Source organism: Prionailurus bengalensis, chromosome A3 (genome assembly GCF_016509475.1).
Source record: "Prionailurus bengalensis isolate Pbe53 chromosome A3, Fcat_Pben_1.1_paternal_pri, whole genome shotgun sequence".
NCBI lineage: Eukaryota > Metazoa > Chordata > Mammalia > Carnivora > Felidae > Prionailurus > Prionailurus bengalensis.
The window spans coordinates 21,894,144-21,920,796 of NC_057354.1; the positions used below are offsets into that span (position 1 = coordinate 21,894,144).

At 43.5% G+C, this 26,653-nt stretch overlaps 1 protein-coding gene across 1 annotated transcript in view; it reads right to left on the reverse strand.

The window, feature by feature from the left end:
* Positions 1–26,653, reverse strand: part of CTNNBL1 (catenin beta like 1) — a 162,817-nt gene that overhangs the window by 82,071 nt on the left and 54,093 nt on the right. The window contains exons 5-10 of the mRNA XM_043602403.1: positions 25,130–25,227; positions 17,111–17,204; positions 14,141–14,232; positions 4,652–4,724; positions 4,355–4,413; positions 2,715–2,863 (exon numbers count right to left, since the gene is read on the reverse strand). Of these exons, the coding sequence (XP_043458338.1) occupies positions 2,715–2,863; positions 4,355–4,413; positions 4,652–4,724; positions 14,141–14,232; positions 17,111–17,204; positions 25,130–25,227 (565 nt within the window). The remainder of the gene's footprint in view (positions 1–2,714; positions 2,864–4,354; positions 4,414–4,651; positions 4,725–14,140; positions 14,233–17,110; positions 17,205–25,129; positions 25,228–26,653) is intronic.

Here is a 26,653-nt window from a genome sequence, read left to right on the forward strand (position 1 = left end):
CTCTCTGTGTAAGCCTAGCACTTAACGTAGTAAGTGAACACAGTACTTCGCCAGTGTTTTAACAGCTGCAGAATTGTCCCAGACACTTTACATATAATTTCCAAAAAATCCCTGCAAATTTGGCATTGTTACTCCCATTTTTCAGATGAAAAACTGAGGGTCAGCGGTCAGAAAGGTTAGAAAAACTCACCGAATAACCAAAACTAGTAAGTGAAAGAGCGATGTTCCAAACCCACATGTACCTCAACTCCAAAGCCCACTCTCCCATGCTGTCCCACACTCCCACCTTTCCAGGTGGACATTTCATGACTGCCGAATGCCTGAATCACAGTGAAGAGCAGTACTCAGGGGCAACGGAACCACAGAAATTTTCCTGAACTTCTAGTGTTACAACCTCCAAGTTTGAATGGGCTTCTCTCTCTAGACACAGAGCACCTTGGCAGCTCCTGCTAGAAGATCAGGATGAATCTAGTAGGGAAAAAAAAATTCCCTCCCAATTAAACTTTCCATTTGGGAGTCTGAAGAAGAAAAATAACACAGAACAAAGAGCATGGGAAAGAGAAAAAAGGGGAATGCTGAATCTGCTAAAAAAAGCTAGTTAAGGCAAAAGAATTAATCTAACAGTAACTTCAGCATTCAAAAATGAAAAGTTAGAAGATCCTACAGAGGTGCAGTTTCTAAGGCTTTGGGAGCACCTTCCTAATTAGGCTCCCAGAATCTCAGCATTCCGGTTTGAATAATCCATATTTCTGGTTATTTATTCAGCTCCCCACTGCTGCACATTACCAAGCCATATGCTACAGGAATACATCACTTCATATTTGCACTCGACCATCCAAAGACACTGGCAGTTCAGGCCTTTAAGAAGCTTAGGGAAAAGTCCCTGTAGAGTACAGTTTTAAGGTTAGAAGGCCCAGGAAGCCAAATGCATCTTCTTTATATGCTATTTACTCGAGAGAAGGTGGGTCATTTCAACAAAAGGACAGGCAATTAGAAGGGTAAAGGAGATAAACAAACAAAAGACTCAAGAGAGTAAAGCTAGCAAAAATCAGCTGAACGCTGAAGGCCTCTGAACAATTCCAATGGCCCTCTCTGCACTTTAAAATAGATTTTTTAAAGCAATTCCACAAAGGAAGATTTCCAATCAATCCAAGGTCTGGTATGCACTGGACAAACGAAAAGGTCTACTGTGCCCCCACCCAGCCCTACACGGGCCTTTAAAGAGAAGGTATTTTAGAAACATATCCCTTGATAATCTTAAATACAAAAATAGTTTTAAGCAAAAGATGGTCATTGTAGAATGTGTTACAATATCAAAACAATAGAAATAGTCTCAATATCACCAAAAGAATACTAAGAAAGCTCTATCTCCTTAGAGTCCGTGATGCAGTTGTTGCAAATTCTCACATTATGTCACAGCACGGGAAATGACATGTTAAGTTTAAAAAGAAACTTAGTACAGAAAATTACACATGTGACAGGACTAAAAAGCTGGTAAAAACAAGAAAATAATTACAAAGTGAAAAAAAGAGTGGAAGAAGATGAAACATCCAAAGTTGGGTTGTGTTTGGGTGACAGAGCTGTTTTAGCTTCTTGGAGGCAGGAATCCTGTCTTATTCATTTCTAAGTGCAGCACTTAACACGGTACCTTATCAGTGTTTTTTAACAGCGGTTCTGCAGGTCTATATTCTAAATTGTATTTAATAGATACGTATATCAAATTTATTTAAAAAAACTTTTTAAAGAAATAGTTTAACAGAGTTTTCAATTTACAGGAATAGAAATGTAAAGACCGCAGGCTCTAGGTCAATTTCATACAGTCATAATGATTAGAGTCTTCTGGCCACACAAACATGCTCCAGTGGCTCTCAGTTTGAAAAACAGTCCCTTGGCCACACACAACTCCCATTTCTGGTTACCCCCTACTCCTATTTCTCTACTCCCTTTTCCTAGCCAGATTTCTCAAAAGTTATTGATACAAGCTACCTTCCATTTACTTCCAACATTAGGATTCTGTGAAATATACTAGACATGATATTCACTTTAAATATTTTAAGGAATTAGAACATAAATAATAAGAAGATATATAAGGAAAGTACTGTAAAGTTCTAGAACTGTCCTGCACGTTTTCATCTCCCATGCTAGCCACATAGCACATGTGCACCTCACAGAAAATGATATTAATGAAAACTTTGTATAAATAAAAAATCTGATATTCTTCTGTCAACCACAACAATACAAACATACAGCATAGACAGGTCTATGTGGGATATAAAGAAAACTAGGCTAAGTTTAGAAATTAACATAGGGTATGTTTAGAAGGTCATAACTAGGCTTCCCAAAACCAACACAGTAAGAGAAGGAACCAAAAGTTACTTCCTTTCAATGGAGTGGTCATATTACCAACTGACATAACAATGGGCACAAACAGAACAAAACGTACTTTCTATTTTCTACCCACTCTAACTTGAGAGAAGACCACACACATGCATGCAGGCGCACGCGTGCGCGCGCGCACACACACACACGCACACACACACACACACACACACACCCACCCACCCACCCCCCCCCCCCCGCCGCCGAAGGCCTTACTGTTTTACATTATCTAGGAAACTCAATGGACTAAAAGACCATAGGTGCGGGATCCGGAATTCAGACAACAGTGAGGAGCTGGACAAAAAAGACAGAGTGCTAGGAGATAAGAAACGTACCTGAGCATGAGATTCATCAGCTGAAGACCCTCGCCCTTCAGGAAGCGCTCACGATTGGAACTGAGCATTAGGCAGGAACAGAGTGAATCAAACAGATTCTCCATCATCTCCTGCTCCTCGGCTGTGCTAGGATTGTGCCTTTTAAACACCTGTCAAGCAAAGACATCAGAAAGCACAGAGCCATAAGAGAATGTCCTTTCATCAGCCAGCGCTTGACAACTTCCAAAGCCTGCCTGTCACGATAACCCCAACAACTGAGGAAACACAAGCTCGCCATACAAAATTCGCATCAGTTTCCATTTTAGAGAAACTGAACTTTCTGATTCACAGGTATTAAATAGCTACCAGTTCACACAAAAAAACAAAACACTCAACTGACCACTGGGTCCATGAGTGATTGACAGTTCCAAGGAGCCAGCTTAAACACACACACACACACACACACACACACACACACACACACACACAAAACACAACACAACAACAAAACCCTTTTACTGTGAAATAGAACACAGGTGTAAAAAAATTCCATAAAAGACACGTATAGCTGAAACCACCATCCAGGTCAAGAAACCACTTTGCCAGCTACCTCCAAAGCCCTCCCACAACCCACCCACAGCCCACTGCACACCTAAAAGAAACTACAATCCAGAATGACCACAGCCTTAGGAAGAGTTTCCTCACCATCGGGGCTATTGAACTACCTTCACACAGCAGTTGTGGCTCTAAGTCATGGGAACAGCTTAAAGCAGAAGTCCTGTCTCTGCCAGAGATATATGGCATGTTAGGAGGAAAGCCTTTTTAACAGTATATGCATACCCATAGAGCCTACTACAAAATGAACAACAATCTTGCAGGAACAGGACGAAGCACCTTCCCAGAAAACTGAAACAGATTCGCATTTCAAAGCTCTACTTTTTTGGGGCGGAGGCCAAGCCACTCCGGCTGCTGGCACCACGACGGCAGCTGTATGCAAACTGACAGCTCAGACACTCCCAACACTCAAGATTTTATCCAAATGATCTATTTTCAGTCCTGGTTTTGGAATAGCACGGATGAGATTTGTTAGAAGACATCTTCACAGTATTTCCAGAATGCCGGCAGAACAACAACATTTCAACCAGATTCACATTTCTTACAAGGAGAAAATGGCATTTTCTAATGTCTTATTCCAGCTTCTGGTACCACGTCCCTCCCTGTCCTCCTCTGTGACCTCTGTCCCACTGCACTGGAACTTGTACTCCTTGAGCTTATCTGGATTCTAAATGGATAGAATGCATTTTACTGGCAGATGGAAAGGAAAGGAAGTAAATAATCTTGGGCGTGGGTCAACTCAAAATAATTCGGTATTCTTGGCCCAAGAACACACACTTAAGCAGGAAGCACACTTCTTTTGGATTGACAAATACCAGAAGACGGGGGAAATCCAGAGCAGATACACAGCGATATCTGGTCATAAAGAGCAAATGACTAAGAAAAGGAGGCAGACCACGTAGCTCCGATGTAACCTCAAACCCGCCAACATACTCCATATGGCTTGCATCACATGGCTTCTTTCTTCCCACAATTTCCAACTCCACCTCCCATTTAAAGCAGGCCATGTATCTTCATGGCAGACAGGAGGCATAAGAATTACTCACGGATAACTGCTGAAGAAGCACATCGATTCCATCCAGCTCCCCAAGCAATTCCCTGTTTTCTAAAAGGGGGAAAAAAATAGAAGGAGAAAAAAAATGAAGCTAACTGTCAGATTTTACAGCCGTCTAACACTGATACATCAGCAAACAAAATCAATACAGCTTGACAGAGTACAAAAGCTGCACAGAGTGCGAGAGGGAGAGCAAGGGGATGCCAAAGGCAAGAGAGCTTGCTGTCATGATCTGAAACAAGCCTGGCTCCTATCCTAACAGAATATCAATACCGAGAGGGAGCCTCACCGTCATTGTCCTGGAGCAGTATGGCCAGTACTTCACTACAGTACAGTTTGTTGGCATCGAAAGGCATCTTTGCCTGTGGGGACATAGGAGAAATGAGAAAAAAACGTTAAGGGGCCTTGCTCCCCTCCCCTAGTTCACAAGAACTAGGATCTAAGTTCAGGAGAAGTAGAACTTAGAAAGCCAAAAGGCAGGTTAAAGGTTAAAAGAAAAAAAAAAAAAAAAGAAAGAAAAGTCTGCCTCTGTTCTCAAGGGATCAGACTCAAATACTACATAGTACAACCATAAATGGCAGATGTACACAATGGCTCTCTCACTGCTAATGCCCAGGTATGAAAGTCACCTCCTCAGTGAAGCCTTCCCAGATTCCCCACTGTGAGTCCAGAGATGACTGTCCAGCACATAGTATATACTCAACTGTGAACTAGACGAATGATTGAGAGTTTGTAATCAAGACTAAAATCCATTATGAAGCTTCGTTCACATATTACAATCATAAAATCAGGCTATCAATTAGCCGACGGATGATCAGAGAAGGTGAAAAGAAAGCAAGTTCTTGTTTAGATTAGTTGAATGCATTTATAACAAAGTAGTTCCTTTTGGATTTTTTTTAATGCTTAAAATTTAATTTGAAATCATAAACCTATCTGCTTCTGTGCCATAATCTGCCTACTATTTAAAAAGGAAACCACATTAAAAATGCAGAAATGTGTTAATATTTTAACACCCAAATTACTACCCACAATTCCTTCCCCGCTGCACGGTCTGGTACTTGGTGTTTCAGAGGGGACATATCTACTATCTTTTACAGCTGTCCACCGCGTTGCTTCGGTAGCGAGACTCAAATATCTCACCATTAACAAGGCACCGTTGCATAAAGGTGCACAGAGAAGAGCAAACCTCATCGATGTGTTTTTATTTACCGTACCCTTGATCCTTAAAATGCAGGCACGCAGACAACAATTGTTAATCAGCAGCAGCCTTGCTACCTATCCAGGTTTTTGAAATGACAAATAATTTCTGTACCTGGAAAGGACAGGGAAGTGTTCGTCTTGGAGCTAACACTTCCATCACCTTAGTGCTATTCGCAGTGCTGTTTGGACATTGATTTTGTACTTAGGAAGGAAGAGTGGCCCCTAATGAAGCAACACCCAGCAACTTTTCAGTTTTCTATGCACGTCTTCCTTGTCAGGCCTTAGTGCACCCCACAGGGTTTCAGGAAGCTGACCATCCTAGGTTAAAAGATCTGTAAATGCAAAGTCTTACGTGTACTGACTGCAAGGTATGCTCCCTGGGCAAGCTTGAGGCCTTCTTTCAAGAAATTCAGTATAACAACCAGAGTTTAAATGCAATCTGAGGTGTGTTTCACTTTAAGGAAAGCAGTTTTATAAAGACCAAAACACAAAAGTGAAAGGCCGAGGGTGAGCATCTCTATCAGAATCAAGGACTTGCTAATCAAATTACTTACTCGAATTATTTAAATTACAAGTATTGGTATTTTAAATGATTTAAAGCCACACTAACTTTGTTATATGCAGCTTTTCAAGGGCCAGCGTTCTTGTTTGAAACTAGACACACTTAACTAAAAGAAGCCAAAAGACACGAGGCCACTAGAATCATACTTAGCCTTTCTGCGGTTTCAAGGCCTCTTGTCCTTTATGTGATTTTATAAATCCTGTCTCCAAGATAAGGGGGAGGTTTTCTCTTTTTTTTTTCAATGAATATTTATTGGGCATCTGCTATACACAAGACAAAGAACTGAACATGAAAGCACACAGGTGAATTAGATGTGAACCTTGTCCACTGTTATGGCATTTAAAGATATTACACTGAATTAAAATTAATTTTATTAAGTAATACAGTCACGTTAAAAAAAAAAAAAAGAAGAAGAGCACGAATCTAGGATCGATGCACCTCAGTTTGAGTCATGAGCACGTACTACCTATGCGACAAAGTCTGCAGTTCCCAAACTGTGTGCCGAGGTACCTGGGGTGTCAAACTGAATTCAGAGGGGCACCGCAAGATTCTTTAAAATTTCCAAAGAAAGCACGGTGACAGGTGACATCTGTTGAACACTGAATTAACTACTAGCTCCAGGTACACTCTTTTGATGACCTCCTATCTTTGTGAAGCTGGGTTTTGGTGGTTGCTGTAATAAAAGAACTGTGTGAAAATCAATGTGCAACAGGAATGAGGGTGGTGGTGTTCAACTGAATGCCAAGGTTTTAGAAGTTGTGCAGTTACTCAGAAGGTACACACGCTTACTAGTAAGTGTGGCATTTAAGTCTAAAATAAAAATATTTTTCTTTTTTTTAAGTGTTTATTTATTTATTTATTTAGAGACAGTAAGAAACAAAACACCCGCTAGAGTGTCAAGCAGGGGAGGGGTGGGGAGAAAGAGAGAGAGGGAAGGCCAAGCAGCCTCCACGCTGCCAGTGCAGAGACCGACAGGGGACTCGAACCCACGAACTATGAGATCAGGACCTTAGCCAAAGCCAACAGTCAGACACTTAACCGACTGAGCCGCCCAGGCGCCCCAAAATATTTTTTCTTTTAATTCCTGTGTATGGCTACTAATTTGTTATGACATAAATACATATTTGGACCTAACTACTTAATCAACAGGATTGTTAGGTCCTTTTTGGCATAGGGGCACTGTAAAAACGAAATTCCTAGACATTAAGGGCATCATGAGCTGAGAGGGGCACCTATGATCCAAGAAAAATCTCTCGGTCTCAGGTTTCCTTACCTGTAAAAAATAAATAATAAATAAGGTAACATCCTCTCAGGAGAATTACTATGAGAATTAAATGGGGTAATATGGAAGTACCTAACATACAGTAGGTACTAGAAGCTTTTCTTTGACTGGAATCAGAAATATCCAGGTTAGAATCTCAGCTCTAATGGTTACCAGCTATGGGATCTTGGCCAAATTACTCTGCCTTTCTTACCTGATTTCTCTTAAGTTAAGTGAAAATAAGTAGTAATCTCCTCATGGGGTGGTTGGATTATATTAACCAGTATATACATCACAGGCACCAAACAGCTGTGTTCCCCTCTATTGAGAATTCCTAATCCCCCTCAGGAAATCTCTAGCTTTTGCTGTGACACTTCAAGGAGTTTCCAATTTGCCCAAAGTACAGTTTTAAAAATCAAAATCATAATTTCATCACTTTTTTCTGTTAAAATATAGGTCCTTTCAAAAACTGGCATGAAGAAAGAATCTAATCAGAAAGTCAAAATGATCAGGTCCCATGACTCCCCAACACTGAGCCCTAAAATGCTTCAGAGTCTGAAAGGGGTACCAGCTGGGAAGTAACTTGGCAAGAGGGGGAGGCTTTGGAGATATCCAGGCCCAATATCACAGGTTCTGCCACGTACTTCCCATGGTGTCTGGGCAATCACCTCCCCTCTGTGCAATGCCTTTTGCATCTGTAACTGGGGACAGCAGCACCCGTTGGAAGGCTGTTTGTGAGGATGAGAAATGACATCTATGAGGGGCGCCTGGGTGGCTCAGTCGGTTAAGCCTTCAACTTTGGCTCAGGTCATGATCACGGTTCATGAGTTCGAGCCCCACATCAGGCTCTGTGCTGACAGCTCGGAGCCTGGAGCCTGCTTCGGGTTCTGCGTCTCCCTCTCTCTCTGCCCCTCCCCCGCTTGTGTTCTGTCTCTCTCAAAAATGAACAAACATTAAAAATTTTTTTTAAATAAAATAAAATAAAATAAAATAAAATAAAATAAAATATGTATGTGAAGCATCTAGAACAATGCTTTCCACCGAGTGAACAGCCCACAAACGGCATTCCCATTGGGAAAACTTCATGGTGATGAGGATGACAACCAAGTATTTTAATCTTGTGGAAAAGAAATAAAGGAAAGCGTGGGAAACCGTGGGCCAGGTGGGAAGGAGGGAATTTAACTCATCTTCCATGTCTGGCCAAAGTCAAAAATCACCAAGGAAGTTTTATTTCTATTTAAATCTCAGCCAGAGATGATGGCCTCCAAGTTTACAAAATATCAAACTGCCAAATTACAAGGACATTCAGTCAAAATCAGGAGAAAGGAGAGGTTCATTTAGTGGGTATAGTCTTTTGGAGTTTGCAAAGTTAGCCAAAGGGACTTGAAGCTTCTGGACTCTGCTATCCAGGAGGCTGGTGATCCTAAATCTTTTAGCTGTCAGAGTAATTACAGAGTCAAGCACAGGTTTGGATTCAGCATGTACTAGCTTTGAATAAAATTAAACTTCACCTTTTTGCGAGCTGCTGCTTTTCTGGAAAGTACAAAACAATTATGCTACCACCCGCAGCCAGAAGTTGCAGGTTACTTCCACGGCTCACCTCTGGTACCTGGTACCTGGTACACGGGGCAGGTTCAGACACATCTACAGCCCCGTGCAACTGTTGAAGCAGACTGTGCCCTGTAAAATCCCAACTCCTGGTCACAGGAGGCTAAGAACTTCCCATCAACCAGTTGTGCATGTAGTATAATGCAGCCGATTCTCAATTCATTAGCTCATACACTGAATGTTGCAACTATTTCTGAAACACTGATTTAACCGGGAAACCAAAGAGAATCTTAATTTTGCTTCTTTAGAAAAGAAAAAAAATAAAACTTTGGGTTTTGGTGTTATTTTCAAGAGTACACAACATCCTAATGAATCTGTATTCCCCACAAAAATGAACTGTAAGGCAATCTCTCTCACTCCTGTTATCTGCTCACCTGCTAAACCATTTAATGCAATCATCTGCAATGGGTTTCATCCTCATTAGCACAAATTAGTGACATTTCATTCAGAGAAGAAATCTATGAGTATCTCTATATACTGCTAGGCTACCAGTACAAAAAGCAGACTCACCAAGGTGCCACTCACTGAAGAATTACTCAAAGACTACTGAATCAACATGGGATGATCAGTTAAACAGCAGGGTTTAACAAGCAGTGTAAATATAAGTATTCCAGGAGGGTGGTTCTCAGATGTTGGCATGCATTCAGATCACCTGGAGGGCTTGTTAAAACAGATGGTCAGTCCACCCCAAGATGGGCGGATTCAGGGAGTCAAGGGGTAGGTTCAAGAATCTGCATTTCTAACAAGTTGCCAGGTGATTCTGACATTCCTGGTCCTGGCTGCGAACCACACCTTGAGAACAACTGGGTGGAGTCGCAAATATGATGGAGACACAACACAGTCCTTGCTTTTAGAGTTGAAGGCTATTTGAAGACAGACAGTGAGCACATACAATATGAAAGTCTGCCAGGTGCTGAAAAAAAGATGCTTCATGAGGAGAAATGTCATAGTTATAGGCACATGTTAGAACACAGATCTGCTAACTCTCGTAAGAGAACCAGCATAGAAAAAGTAAAACGGTTGATAGTCAGAAAAGAAAGAGCATGGGATGGGCTGGGGGCAAAGTAGTGCCAGGTAAAGGGTGCGTGGAGAAAGTCAGGACTCACGGGTTTAATTCCAGCTCTCTCTCTAACTAGCTGTATGAAGTTGGGCAAGGCACTTAATCTCTATATAAGTCTCGACTTTTTTTTTTTTTTTAATCTGCAATAGGTTATAAATTTCCTTTCAGTCCTAAAAATGATGGCAGCTACATGGAAGAATAGGGATTTAAAGTGGTTAATGAAGGCTGTGTATAACTGAGAAGTATATAAGGGAAGACAGAAGTCATTCCTGGTGGAGGGAGGAGCATGATCAAAGACAGATACAGAGGTCAAAATAATTCTGACCTTTGCAGAGCAGGGGCACGGTAAAAAAGATGTCTGTCTGAAAGGTAATAAGGCCAACAATTTAAAAACTGAGAAATGAGGGGCGCCGGGGTGGCTCAGTCGGTTAAGTGTCCGACTTCGGCTCAGGTCATGATCTCATGGTCCGTGAGTTCAAGCCCCGCGTCGGGCTCTGTTCTGACAGCTCAGAGCCTGGCGCCCGTTTCAGATTCTCTGTCTCCCTCTCTCTCTGCCCCTCCCCTGTTCATGCTCTGTCTCTCTCTGTCTCAAAAATAAATAAACGTTAAAAAAAAAAATTTAAAAAAAAAAACTGAGAAATGAAAAAGTCAGACTAGGCCAGGCATAAGGGGCATTTTCTTTTCTTTTAATTTTTTTTAATGTTTATTTATTTTTGAGAGAGAGCAAGAGAGTGAGCAGGGGAGGGGCAGAGAGAGAGGGAGACAGAGAATCCCAAGCACTGACAGTGGAGAGCCTGATGCAGGGCTCAAACTCACGAACTGCGAGATCATGACCTGAGCTGAAATCAAAAGTTGGACGCTTAACAGACTGAGCCAACCAGGGGCCGTAAGGGGCCTTTGTAAGTAGGTAGAGAAGGTGCGATCTGATGTAAAGGGCATCAGGACTGTGTAGAGGGAGATTCTTGATAGGGAATAGCACACTGAAAATGGAGTTTTAAATCAGTCCAGGAGTAGTGCAGAATAAAAACAGGCAATGAAAATGTTCACATCTCCAGAGAGCAGAGGGTATTAGTGAGGGTTGTCCATTAGAATCACAGGTGGAACTTCCCTCAGAGACAGAGAAGACAGAGACTGAGACAATGAGTCTAGAAATGTCTAATTTTTTAGAGTTCCACTGGTGAAAATCAGGCTCTAGGTCCGGCATTCAGATTCAATATGTTTACGATGGTGAAAATTTTAACGAGCACTCTCCCAGATTATGAGGAAAAAGAGCAAGGCATTGTTTTTATAAAAATATGCCTTCTTGCTGGCCTCACCCTTAAGGAAGATTCTCTCTTATTAATGTTCTGGGAAACACAGAATTTTTCTAAGGGCACTTGCTTACTAATAAAATAACCAAATAGCATTTTAATGTTTAGATACCCTGAAACCTTGAAAAACTGTTTTAGAGACAGCAACTTGGCTATTTATGCCCCGAGGACTACAAAAACACTATGCCTAAAAGTTAACAGTCAATAGCTTACTAGACTATCAAATGGGACTCTCTATTACTCTCATAAGGAAAATGGAATCCAAGCCAAACCCCCAAAGGTCTCAATTCTCCTTCCTGTTACCAATTCAAAAAAAGACTGGCAAGTTTCAATGCTTTTCGAAGGGCAGAGGAGGCCTGACATTCTGGTTTAAGGAAGGATCCCTGAAGCAGTACCAAGTCTCAAGGAACTGAAAAAAAACTAGTCTTGACCTCGGAGACAAAAGCTATTGGATTATTCTGTAATCCAAAAGTTTGGAGCTCTCACCTACGGCCACCCTACCAACAACTCCAGTCCTTGCCATCTACCCCATCTCCTCGACTCTGCTCCTCCCCTCCACTCCTCACTCCCAAGATGTATTAAGGTTTTGGAGAATAAAAATGTGTTGAATGTTGAGGAAAGATGGGGAAATAAGTCTAGTCCCAAACTCGGAAGGCATTCAGGCTCATGAGAAAAGGTCAAAAGGAGGTTAAAAGATGACAATGCATGAATTAACCAGACCTGATTTTTTTTTTCCTGAAAGGAAGGTAAGGGTGTGTAGGTGTGCAAGGGTGCGTGTACACGTGCATGCGTGTGTGTGGAGGGAGTTGCAATCTACTGAACCGCATACTGAGTTTATACTCTGCCAGGCAAACGTGCCCAGACCCACTGACGGTAGGATCTGGGCTAGCTGAATACCCTCAGGTCATGTTACAGAAGTCCATGTTATAGATTTCCATGGGAGCAGATGGTTAAGTAAGTAGGACTGGGGAAGACTTAGATGGTCAGAAAGAGGGGTAATCATGGGGCATAAGCTATCGTAAGCGGAACATTCTTCCCGAGCCCCGCCAAGACAGCGGGGAGTAAATCTGACCTGATGTACCTCAGACTTTCTGGATCTCTGTGACACTCTAAAGCACAGCAAAGCACACTCTGAATATTAGAGAATCATTCTATCTATGAACGACTGCCTCCTTCTCAGAGAAACTGGGAATCCTTGCCTGCCCGAGGACCACATAAGCAGTCCCAAACTGCCTCTCATCACACCTTTGGTTAAAACTACTCTTTTCAGAGAAGCCCTTGCCCCTCTTGTTGCTCATTTACTCCATGGGACACCACTAATTGTTAAAAAGATAGTCAAAAGGATTATGCTCATAAGGAAAGAGTAAGAAATTCAACAGAAATATAAACACGAACAAAGGATATAAATAGTAAGCTGAAAGATGGGGCCCCTGGGTGACTCAGTCAGTTGAGCGTCTGACTTCGGTTCGGGTCATGATCTCACAGTTCGTGAGTTCGAGCCCCGAGTCGGGCTCTGTGTGGCCAGCTCAGAGCCTGGAGCCTGCTTCGGATTCTGTATCTCCCTCTCTGTGCCCCTCCCCAGCTTGCGCTCTGCCTCTCTCTCTCTCTCTCTCTCTCTCTCTCTCAAAACTAAATAAAACGTTAAAAAAAAAAATTTTTAAATAGTAAGCTGACAGAAATGAATACAAATGGCTAATAAACAAGTGGAAGCCAATATTCTTGCCGTGATTTTAAAACTCCAAAATAAAATAAAATACCAGTTTTCATGTAGCAGATTAGTAACATTTTAAGTTTGATAGTACCCAATGTTGCTAGGGGAAACAGACACTCTCAAGTCAGTGAGGCAGCCTTTATGCAGGACAACTTTGCATTGCCCACCAGATGTGTTAATGAACATATCCTTCGATCTATCAATTCAGCTTCTAGGAATTTATCCTACAGATAAACTAACATAAGTGTGCAAGAAAAAAATGTGCATGTGTATATGAGAATATTCACTGCAGCACTGCTTGTGACAGTGAAAAATTGCTATACAACAGTGAAAAACTGTCATAAAAAGGGGAATGGTTAAACTAATTTTGGTATATGCATAAAACAGAATACTAGGCAGCTATTAGTTCAGTGAAAAAAAAACAACCTGCAAAATAAAATATTGTAAAATTCTGTTTGTGAAACACACCCACACACTCCTATACACACAAAATGTGTGTACAGGAAAGGAGAGAGAGAATATTGTTAACACTGGCTGCCTCTGGGAAGTGGAACTAGAAGGAATCTGCTGAAGGGAGATTTTACCTCCAGTTTTATGCCTTCTGTACCAGTGAATTTATTTGTACTTATAAAATGTTTATTGGGGCACCTGGGTGGCTCAGTCGGTTGAGTGTCTGACTTCGGCTCGGGTCACGATCTCACGGTTCGTGAGTTCAAGCCCCGCATCGGGCTCTGTGCTGCCAGCTCGGAGCCTGGAGCCTGCTTCGGATTCTGTGTCTCCCTCTCTCTCTGCCCCTCCCCCGTTCATACTCTGTCTCTCTCTGTCTCAAAAGTAAATAAGCATTAAAAAAAATGTTTATAATATTCTCAGAGGTATTAAAAGGCTACTTTAAAGGCTTTTCTCTTGAAACAAAAAGAGGAGAAGCAAAGAAAGGGGCGAGAGATCCCAAAAGATTCCCAAAGGAGATCACACAGCAAAGGGATAAAAATCTGTGCCAGTGACCTGGCTTGAGCCACGCCCAGAGCGAAGACAGGTTGGAGCTGCAGTCCCACAAGGCCAAACTTACCTTCAGCCTCTTCAATAGCCACTGCAGAAGACCCTGCTGGGCGGCCTCCGTACACATCTCAGGCCGGAACTCTGCCATGTTTTCCACAATAGCTGCAGGGAGACAGACAGCAGTCATCAGGGAGGGCAATTACATTTCCGTCTGCAACAAGCTTGCCGCCCCTTCCCACGACAGGCACCATATTCCTCTTCCCACTTCCTGTATGCCTCCCAGCCAGATGCCGTGTTGTCACTTCTAGATTAACCAGGGAGATGCTATGGGTTTGCTTTTTTTTTTTTTTAGGTTATGTTGCAAGTAAAACGTGTAACTAAAAATGATGAAATTCACAGAAAGAAATAAGTGATAGATGTTCTGTGCTAATAGGGAACAACACCAGAGCAGGACACAGAGAAAGGTGTGTATCTGCCTAGAAAGGCCTTCTCAGTCCTCACTGTGCTGGTGTCCCAGAGGCCTGTAACTGAAGGGACAGGGGACTAGGTAAGAAGCCTTAGAAAAAAAATCCAGGGATGGTGAATTCAGAATCTCTGCCTTTCCAGAGTCATTCATTTTCAGTCCTCTTTCTCTGGACATTACAAGGGAAGCAAGCATGATCTTAATTGAACACAATAATATGCATAGAGGGAAAAGGCCATGCTGGCAGAGTTAACTGTCAGGTAGGCGGAAGCAAATATAATTGGTCCTGCTATCTTTTACAACAGCCAAATTGCTGCCTAATAGAAAAATTAAAACTTAGGAGGCCAAAGGAAAATAAAGTTATTACATGACTACGATACTAGAAAAGGACACTTAAAAAAAAAAAATCCCCTACAGTTCCATTCTAACACATCCGATGCGTTCACTTCCTTCAGGGCCCCTTCTGCTCCATAACCCAGGTTATGTTACTATTATAAAGGAGACAGAGTTAGTTCCAGGTTCTCTAACCCAATGCCCAGAACACATCAGGTCTGAGTTTTGAAGGAGAAAGGGCTGAAGAAATCACTATGCCTCTTACATTCTTCCTCACTCCTCTGCCCCTGTCAGCCTCACCTGTGGCCAGTTAAACACTCAGTGGGCCACCCCCTCAGGGAATGGAATTCAACGTCATGGAAGCAGAGTAGCAACAAGATCCCTGAGAGACGAGGATCACCGCAATACCCTAGGTTACTTCCTAGGAAAGCCAACTCCATCATATTAATCTTCTATGCCCTTACCTTATTCCTCTGCTTGCGCTTTAGATGGCTTCCTGCTGCCCACCAGAGTAAAATCCAATCATCTTGCCTTGGTTTACAAGGTCTTCCATGATCTGAGCAAACCCCTGCCTCCGTGTCCTCTCCCACTACTGCCACAGTCCATTTCTACTCTTTCTCCAAAGCCCAAGCCCTTTCATGGCTTTGCAAGTGACTCTCCCCCACTCAAAGGCCCTTCTCTCATTTCTCTGTCAAAATGCACCCGTCTTCATATTTAGCTCCAATCAGCTACCTTTGCAAACCCTCCCCTACTTCCATACTGCTCTGCACTGACTCCTATAATACCATTTCTCACCCTGTATTGCCTTTCCTTTCTGTTCAAGGCTTTCCCATCAGTCTGCTTCTTCAGGAGCAGGACCATGCCAAATTCGTCTTTTATCTACCCCAGTGCCTAGCACAGTGCCTCACAGACAGCAGGTGCTCAATAAATGAGAGAGGGATAAATCTCCTGGGCTGCTGGTGGGTGACGAAGCTGAAACTACACAGATCTCTACAGACTGCCAGCCTGGTGCTTTTTCCATTATACCAGGCCCCTTTTTTGTTAACAGTCAGTTAAAACTTCTGATAAGCTATCTACTCAGCAAAATCCAGTACTAGGCTAACAGATGGCAATGCCAAATTCTAGCTCTAGACTAAAGCCAACCCCCAAGTTACAGATTATTGTGTTCTCTCTTCTCTTACCCCCTAGGTGCTATGCCTCCCCTCTTCTTTATGATAATGGTCACAGAAGAGAATATAAAACTACGAGAGAAATCTGTGGAAGACAAAAAGAGCTGAGAGAAAAATCTGATCTCATCAAAATTTCTGCTTCAGCTGGGCCTCATTTATTTCTCAAGCTCTGCTTAAAGATATGTCACCGTTGTTGTTTTTTTTTTTAATAAGACATGACTAGTGGTAAGGAGGACTACCCAAAAGCACAATTTTATTTTTTTAACATCAAAAAAATTTTTTTAATGTTTATGTATATTTGAGAGAGAGAAAGAACCAGCAGGACAGGGGCAGAGAGAGAGGGACACAGAATCTGAAGCAGGCTCCAGGCTCTGAGCTGTCAGCACAGAGCCCGGTGCGGGGCTCGAACTCACAAGCCGTGAAATCATGACCTGAGCCAAGGTTGGACGCTTAACCCACTGAGCTGCCCAGGCATCCTGCAAAAGCACAATTTTAAATAGGCTAATGGTCCAACAACTTTACAGGGAGAAAGAGCTGGGAGATTCGAGGAGGAGGAAGGGAAATACTGCAGAAGAGTCCACTTAAACTAACACTGATGAAGGTGCATGCAAGTTAACAGCAGTCTTTCAATCAGTTTACGTGGTAAACTACACATAAAAAGGCAAACACTTAACTCTTTTTCAAATAAACTGTCTTATAAAGACAGTTCCAAAGTTTCTAGTCTCACTGAGGGAAAGTAGGAAGAAAAACCAACATACAGGGGTTAAAAATGGTAAAATACACGTTCTGAAGCTAAAAAAATAAAAATAAAAAAGCAAAGTGCTGCTAAAAGGAGCCAGTTTTTGTTCAGGAAGGTGATCTACTTAGTGGATTTCTGCTTTTATTACCTGCAAGCCAAACCAGAGCTGCAGTTATATGAAATTTACACAAGGGTCTTCATTTCTGGAAAGGCAGTCTGGGAGCAGAAGGAAAGAAAACACCTGCTGTTGACTCGATTATGAAGGAAGAAGGGAAACGAGCACCAAACCCCAAAACAAACACAGCGTCTCAGGATCAGCGGTCACCCGCCCCTCACCTAGAGTGTTGTGGACACCGTCTGCCTCTTCTTTCACAGACTCATCCAGGCGCTCCAGATTCTGCACAAGCAGTGCTACCACCTGCCCATCCACCTTGAGCAAAAAGGAAGCAAGAGGAGAGAGGGATACATGTCACAAAACGGTCCGCCAAATGTTCCCATTCCCATCCTCACTTCTCACCCGCATGAACGAAAGAACTAATCGGCCACCTATGGTTTACGGTGTGCTCTCCTGTCCCATTACCTCTCGGAGTCTTGAAATGACCCCCAGGCAAAGAAAGGGCCGGCACCATTATCCTGAACGTAGGATGAGTAAATCAAAGCTTAAGGAGACAAAGTAGAATTCAAGGTTACAAAGTTGGTGAGTGGCGGCGCCAGCGCCTGAACCTAGGCCTTCCGAAATCAAGTCCGGTCCTCTTTCTACGTCTCTGTGGTATTTAAACAAACACCTGGCAAAAGTCCCTTCTTAAGTCAGGTCCGTAGTTTGTTCAAGTCAAAAGTCTGTTTCTAGACCACAGCACCAAGGGGGTGTTTAACTGGGAAGTTTACTTGCCATAATTTACACTGACCTCAATTTCCGGTTAAATTCAAAACATTCCTAATGTTCTATGCTGAGCTCTAATGAAACTATTCCTTCTGATGAATTTCTAATTCCTTCTTGAGAAGAGTATTAACATAATAAAATGTCTCACATTTTATTACATTTAGGGCATAAGACAGCAATTAAATTTCTCATTTGTTTCACGCAACCTTACAGGAAACTTTCAGTAGCCACATCACAGAGCTGCTATTCGGAGATTATCAACTTAGCCAAGACCAAACAGCCACTGAGCAGTGGCAAAAGAAAAGCAAAGACCAAGCTTCCTTCTTTGGTGAAATAATGCTGACACTACTTCATGCTCCTCCCTGCACAATGTGACTCTTAGGGAGACGGTCCTTGGGCAACCCTGATGCACACCAAGGAAAGTAACTAAGGAAACTCCTCGTAATCAAGAAGTGAGAAGTCATCCGGTAGTAAATTTCGAATTAGTAGTCAGTAAGTAAGCCTGTACATGTACAGGAAGATAAAACCTGCTGTATACCCGTGGCATATCCTCTCTCTCACTGCCTCAGTTTCCTCACTTAGTAAATGGGAATAAGTTATAAAGATTAAATAAAACTATGTGGCATGTCTTACCCTGGGTCTGGATCAAAAATTAAGTAGAGAGTTGTTGTTATTGTTGTTTTTTAACGTTTATCTATTTTTGAGAGAGAGAGAGAGAGAGAGCAAGCAGGGGAGGGGCAGAAAGAGAGAGGCAGACACAGAATCCGAAGCAGGCTCCAGGCTCTGAGCTGTCAGCACAGACCCCAACGGGAGGGGGGGGCTCAAGCTCACGAACCTCGAGATCATGACCTGAGCTGAAGTCGGACGCTTAACTGACTGAGCCACCCAGGCGCCCCTAAAGTAGAGAGTTTGAATCTAGCTCTTTACCCCTTCTGATATCTGATCATTCACTATTCGATATGAATATCGACAAAAACCAAGAAAAACTCCGGTTCTTTGAAGGCAGCCACCCAACCCTGGCTCATCTCGGTCTACTCTTCCAAGTGGAGAGCAATGCTGTAATAGGCAGACGCTCCGTCATTTTGCTAAATTCACATAAACTGACAAAACACTCCCTCTGTGTACTGCAATCAGGTTTTTCTATAACTTGCTCCATTTACTCTCAGGTAATCCTCATAGCTTTCACAGGTGAGCAAACAAACGTCCAGAGAGGTTAACCAGCCAGCCTAACCAAAGTCACAAAGCTTGTGGCAGAAGTGACTGACTCTATGCCTCTCTTTTTTCCCCACTACACCCTGTCGCTTTGGGGAGGGGAAAAGAAAGGAGAGAGACTGACACTTCCCTGAGCACTTGTGAATAGGGCGACCCAAGGATGCAACAATGGCAAGAAGGACAGATCTTTTTTTTTTTTTTTTTCCAACGTTTATTTATTTTTGGGACAGAGAGAGACAGGGCATGAACGGGGGAGGGTCAGAGAGAGAGGGAGACACAGAATCGGAAACAGGCTCCAGGCTCCGAGCCCTCAGCCCAGAGCCTGACGCGGGGCTCGAACTCACGGACCGCGAGATCATGACCTGGCTGAAGTCGGAGGCTTAACCGACTGCGCCACCCAGGCGCCCCAAGACAGATCTTGAAATAAGGCCTCTTTACTCTTTCTCGGTGATGCTTAAAGGAAGCATCTGGCAAGGGGGGGGAAAGCTGAAATTATTGAGTAATCTGTGAACCTGAATTGCAAACGAAGTAGAGTTTCTCCCCTTTCGGCCCTTGATGGTGTGAAGAACAACGAAAGATACTAGCTGCAGTTCTGAGAAGACACTGCTGCCAGAATTGAGCGAGGGTGCCCGTAAATACCAGAATGAGCCGTTTTCCCCTCTTATCCCAAGCAGATATGCAATCTTGCTCTCAAATCTCACAGCCAGCAAAAGCTTCACCAAAGAAATCCACTGCAAGGTTTTCCTTAATTAATTGGACAATTGGAGTATATATGAGAGGAAACAGAAAACCATCTGGGGGGGAAATATGAACCATGTCACAGTTTGTTTTTCCCTAAATCACCCTGATTGACTTATAATCTCCCTCAATCCTAAAGCGGCAGACACTGCAAATCCACTGGGTATCACATTCTTGTCGGTTCTGCAAACAGCTTCACCCGTTTCAATTGCTTATTGCTGCTTTATCTGCTTTATTTCTCCTCCTTTCCTTGAGTCTTCGCCATGTTTCCCATCTCTGCTGTCTGGAAAATGGGGGGGGGGGGGGGGGGGGGGGGGACAGTGGCAGTAAGCAACGCATTCAAGTCCCAGAACGGAATGGTTCTGGACAGTGGGTATTTGGCTGGAGGAAAATCTTTGTCTTTTTTTTTTTTTTTTTTGGCTACAGAAATCTAACTTCTAACAGGCAGGCTTTTCAAGCTTGCAAAGTATGAAACTTTATGTGGAGCTGGGTTAAATGCAATTTTACCTGATTGTAGAAGGGTCAAAGCAGACAAAATACATTTAGCTCAGCAAACCCTTGGAAAAATATTTATATTATGCATAGCTCTGGATATCACCTTAAGAAGCACAAATCAGCATTCCGTCTTACTCCTTCCAGCCCCTTGGGTCTACCACCATCACGCCAATTTTACCTGTGACTAAACCCTGAAACGAAAAACAAATCCTGGTCAGGGATGAAAGTGTCAGCCAGAGCAACCCTGGCCTTGGAAATCGTGACTGTCTTCGGCCTGACGTCTTCTGGGAAGTCACTGGTTACTTCTGCTCGTTAGGAGGTCTCCTGAACAATATTCCACGGGTCCTACTCTGACAAAGTCCAAGGACATGATCAGATCCTTTTCCTCTTGACCAGGGAAGATGGATACAAGAGAAAAGGACAAAAGAAAAAAATAAAGGGCAGATGAGAAGGTCTGAAGGATTCTCTTTCTATCTTGGATAGTCTGCCAATAAGCTTTCCTAAGAGTTTGGAGTAAAATTTTGTATCTACTATGAGTTCTGGAAACGTCATATTTAAAAAACTAAGAAAAAACCTCCCACGTCCACTGAATCTTGATCAAGAAGTAAGTTTGGAGGTTGCATATGGTAATATGGTCAGAACACAAAATTGATGCCTGTTACCACCTATCTAGTAATATTTTAGCTTCTGCTCTTGCTCCCTCCAGGTTCACTGTCCCAGGAGTGGTCTTCCTAAAATGTTAGGTCAGACTATGTTACTACTCCCTCGCTTAAGATCCTCCAGTCACTCCCCTTCACACTGCCAATTCCACCCCAACTTCCTACCAAGGCCTACAAAACCCGGAGGAAATCTGGCCCTAACTGCGCTCTCTCCTCTCGCCCCAGCTGTGCTCGACCAGTTTTCTGCTCCTCGAATCTGTCAAGCTCATTCCTGCCTTAGGTCCTTTGCACTTGTCCCACCTTGCCCTTGGTCATTCTGAATGGCTGGTTTCCTCTTGTCATCCCCCACTGAGGCCTTCCCTGACTATCTAACCTAACGTGACTTCCCAGTCATCGTACATCACATCATTCTATTTTAATTCTTTATGTAACAGAGAATCACTACCGGCTTGCCGGTTTGTTTACTGCTTCTCCCTACACTGGGTTTGAGCTCCACAAAAGCAGACTCTGTCAGTCTTGCTCACTGCTATATACCCCATTCCCAGAGTCCAGAATATACCAAGCACTCAATAAACATTGAGCGAAAAGATGAACACATGAATTTTGCTTGGGAACAAATACAAACGCAGGTGAAGACATTCATTAATAGAAATGGGGAGGGATAAAAGTGATAGGATCCAGAAACTTACATAATAAATGCCTTTAGAGCAACTGAAAACCCACCAACGTCAGCCTCACCTGAGCAGCACAAATGCACTGCCAACCGGCCCAAGACAAACCACTAGAGAACTTCAACGTGCAATGTTTAAGTAGGGTTAGTTGAGTGCAAGAATGGGTATGGAAGGCAATTCCTGGCTCCACGCCAAAGCCACTTTTGTGAAACTCCTTCTACCAAACGGTGGCTCCTAGCCATTACGGCCAATATCATGGCCCAGCCACATTTCCACCTCCTCTGGTTGGGACACCTGCACACATCCTCCTGTGAAAGCCTCCCTTTGAGGCCACAGACAGTGCCTTGCAACTCTGCAGACCTTCCGGATTCTTCCCCCTCACAAGTGACTGCTCCCTTCTTCTCACTTCCACAGTAGCTGACACCTCTCACAACCGTTAATATTTTGCTTTGCGTGATCATTATTTATTTCATCTTTTTTTTTTTTTTTTTTTTTTTTAACTAGACATCTATCCTTCCATGTCTTATTTAGGTCCATTCCCTTCAAAAGTTTTTTTGAGTATTTGTTCAAAATGTTTTTTGAACATCTGTCAAAACGGGAAAAAAATGTTGAACTCAACAAATACTTACAAACATCTCGCTGCATGGCAGACGACACAGATCATTTTAGCTTGACATTTACTAGGAACTTAGTATGCACCAGGCATAATATCTTTATGAAGAGAATGGCCAGCATTTATTGGGTGTTTACTCAGTGTCAGACACTGTTCCAAAGAGTTATTAACTAGCATTTATTCCTCAAGTCGGTGCAACAGGCACTACTGTTACCCCCATTTTACAGAAGAAGAAACAAAATGCAGAGAGATTAGGCAACTTCCCCAAGGACACACAGTTGGTAAATGACAGACCTACCACTTTGGCCACTCCCTTGATGGGAATCACACCTCAGGAAAGACCAACCTACAGACAGATGTCCGGAAGCCAATGTGACAAATGCTAGGATATACAAAGTGCTAAAAGAACACAAATTCTGCTGGGGGGATGAGCCTTGAAAAATTTCAAAAGAGATAAGCTTTAAGCGGCTTTAAAGGATGACCGGGAGCATTCCAGGTAGCCCAGGAGAAGCAAGGCCTGCCAAGCTGAAGGCACATGTGAGCAAAGTCCTAAGACTTCTTCAGAGAGGGATGCCAGAGAATTGCCATCAAAGCAATATACCCTCACATTTAGAACTCCTCGGAAAAGATCCTATCTTCCAGGCTACCAAATCAATGCATTATGAAGCACAGATATTCACCTTTTGCATAAATAATAGCAGTGGATGTGAACCAAATGTTAAACCCCAAAGATCCCCAAGAATGCCAAGGCAGCACTCTCTCCCCACAAATGTGCTTGTCTATTGCTTAGGACTTCCAATTGGGAAAAAGACCAAGGCAATAACTGCAAACTGCACACCACAATAAATTCTGCTACATGCCCTCTAGCCTCTGTTCATGCAATTCCAGGCCTCTGATATTGGCCCCAAATTAAAACTACAAAGACAACTCAACCCTTGTAAAATGAGAATACTTATCAAACTTCTTCCTGGATGCAGCACGAGGGCAAAAAGAATAAATGAAAGACCACCCACCAGTTCGGCTCTGTTATTTACCGACGGCTCCTGACTGGCTGCAGACAAGCAAATAACATATAAGAGCCTAGGAATGTTCAACTGTGGTTCACACCAGCCCCACCAGTATAAAGCTATAAGAGTCAAAATCTTAAAATGATTATAATAAAAAGAAAAAAAAAAACACTAAACAAACAGAAAACCCTTTATAGCAGCTACCTAACGGCTCCCCAGACTGAGGATGAACTGTTTCTTTCCAAACAAACAATAAAATCTGCACGATCCAGCTTTTGTTGGTGGGCTTAGCAACACAGAAAACACAAAGGGGGCTTTTGTGTGAATTGCTGTTTCTGGGTACGTTTTACAGGCAGCAGCCAGGCTCGCTGCTCCTCTCTCGTCTCCCCTATTCACACAGGCAAAGGATGGTAATTAAAATCAGCCCAGGGACCAGGCAGGAAGCCTCAGTCGGGGCCACTGTAATTAACCTCTGGAAGGTAAGACCGCACAAATGACACTGTGGGGACACAGAGCAGGAGCAAGTGCCACAGCCTTCCTTCAGACGCTCCTCAAAACAAAAGGACAACCCAACATCATCCTTTTCTTTCTGCACAGTGGTTCAAAGGGAAAATAAAGGTCCCGAATTGTACAAAAGTGGCAGCTCGCTCTAGGAAGGAGCTTGAAAGAAAAATGGCACTAGAAATTTTCATCATACTCAGCCACAAATAGCCCTGCTGGACTCCAGCCTCACTCTCTGTAAGAGACAGTCCTTCATATCCAGTGGGTTCACAACCTCTTCGTTCACACCAAATGCCAGCAACAAGCATGGCACGTGGGAAATTTCTAGTGTCAAGGACCCCGAGAGAGAAAAAGTGAGGAGAGGGTGGGCAGAGCAGCAACGGGGTCTCAGAATCATTTGGGGCCCCAGTCCCAGCCATTCTGATTCAGTGGGTTTTGGATGGGGCCAGACTACACGCTTAACAAACACGCCGGTGCTTCTAACACAAGTGACAGCAGCGATCTTTGATAAACTGTAAACTGCATCAAGACCAGTACTTAACTAGCATCCTTAGCAGAAAGAAAAAACAAGACAACCGAAGACAACAGAGAGGAAGGAAAACTAACAGAGCCTTGAGGAAGCAGAGAGCTTGGCGGGTGGACGAAGCCCCGCTGGTGTCAGGGTCAGCGGCTGGACTAGCTCCCTCCTGGACTGGCCAGCTGTGGCACCTTCCTAGTCTTGGAGGCCTCTGTGATCACTGATGAGGGAGAAGCTGGTGTGGCGAGACAGGACACGCAGGCTCCCATCTCGGCTGTTCAGGGCCTGGCCAAGTGACTCAGGAGAGGGCTGCGCTTCTGCATCTGGGTCACCTCACGTGTAAAGTGAGGTGCTGAGAACAGATCGGTTTAACTCACAAATAAACTCCTTTCGACTGTCTGCTGCCTGGAAGATTCCGAGGCCTTGCCCAGGCGTCACAAAAAAGGTGCACAGAAATCCACCGGCCCTGCCTCTACGGGCATCCAACTCTGGCTGGATGAGTTGGAAGGTTTGTTCTTGCTTTTAACATTCTCCGGTTCCCTGTCTGTAAAATCATAATGGTATCTGTCCTCGCTGGCGCTTGGAGAGAAGAAATATCTGTGAAAACTCTTTGTGAAAAGGTCAGTAGCACCACAGTTAGGGGTAGAAGAACAGAAACACGGAGTCAAAGAGAACACAGGTTCCAATCCCAGCTGTGTGGCCACGGGCAAGTCGTTTCGCCTCTCTAAGCCTCGGTGTCACAGCTGGAAACGGGAATAGTGGCTGTTAATACCCATCTGAGAGGGTACGGTGAGGATCACGTAAAGCGAAAATAATGAGAAAAGGCCTGCCTACAGCAGATACTTAACAAACGCTAGGCCTCTACAACCCCTAGCAACCCCCTCCACGCAGTTCCAAAGAACAAAGTACCCCACAAGCTGCACTGCCAATGTCGGACTCTCCTCCGGCAGTACAGCCTTCCCACAGAGCTCCCACCCACCTGGCTGCCACCACGGACGCAATGGTGATGACGGCCAACACCTTACACACGCCTGCAGAACCCCAGCCGGATGTGCAACTTACCAGAGCATCGATGAGTACTTCCGCTCCCTCTTCACTCTCGTGGAGGGTGTCTATATCTGTTAATTCCTGAAGCAAATCAACCACAGCTATGGACACATGTGAAGAGCGTTAAGGGAATCACGTACATACTGAAACCCTACTGACGTTTTATTAAAATCTGTGCTTCCCTTCGGTTTCCTTGTCAATCATTTTATTACCATTCACCCTTAATACACTGTTGTTTTATTAACATCTCTTCAACAAGGTTCTACTCACAGTGGGTGTTCAGTAAATGTTGTTAACCGGCTCAGTCTTCTTCCTTCTGCTGCCTTCCTGGTCACGTATTCCAGAAGTTCGTTTTCCCAAATTTCAAACTTTCAAATAGATTGCTTAGGAGGTTGCTTTTCCAGGGAGAAATAGGCCAACACCCTTCACCCTATCACAGAATTTACATTCTTGGAACTCAGTATAATCTGAACTACCCGTACAGTTCACCTTCGAAGGCGGTAATGATTTCTGAGATGAGATGGCTGGTGTTTACCGAGAGGTCCGCAGAGAGCAGGGCATGGCAAAATCAGTTTCAAGATGTAGACGGAAGGCTTTACGCTGGACTGCACTACACATCCCCACGTGGGGCTCCCTCCCCTCAAACACCGAGCTGCTATGGACACAAAAGGAAGAACGACGAGAATTAAACAAAGCGAAGGCGAAAATACAAGGAGGAAAATATGCACGAGAGAAAGAAACATGAAAGAGGGAAAAAAAGGAGTTATGTTTGGAAACTGGAAGGCAGAACTAAATAAACTAAGTTTCCCTTCCCTCACCCTGGAAACTCTCTCACACATACACACAGATGACCTATGTTTCTGCGGTGAAGAAAGCACTGTGATGGTGACAAAGGCAAATCTGTTTTTCATTCTTGGCCTCAGTTCCCCCCTCTACAAAAAGAGGAAGTTCAATAATCAGAGACATTTAGAAAATTATACACCACAGGCAATTGCCAACGTGTAACAAATAAAACACAGACGTCCTGAAAAGGGGGCCATCAACTCGGAAATCAGGAATGATCTGCTAGAAGAAGAATGGTCAGAAACCAGTAACTAAAAACGATGAGGGCAGAGGGGCCAGAAAGCAGAGCCACAGATGTAAAAGCCAAGAGACTGGAATATACAAAGGCACATGAAGAGGACAAGAAAGAGCATCAGGGAAGGGAGGGGAGGACAGAAGAGAGGGAAGAGGAAAGAGAAAGTCAGACCTAGAATTATATGCAAATAATATTTTGAAAGAATAACCTAATAGCCGCGTGCAGGGTGCAGTGCACTAAAGCACTGAGTGCCGGGTGCGGGGATGGGCAAATGGAAAGCAGGATGAGCAGAGAGCTGGAGGGTGAGGGTTGGGCAGGGAGCCAGGGCTGGAGGAGAAGATACCACACACAACAGTCCAGGGCGAGACAAGGTCAGCATCAGGGCAGTTTCACTAGAACTGGTAAGAAAAAAATAAAAGGAAAGATACAGGACATGGTAACAAGAAGGATAACACTTGCTG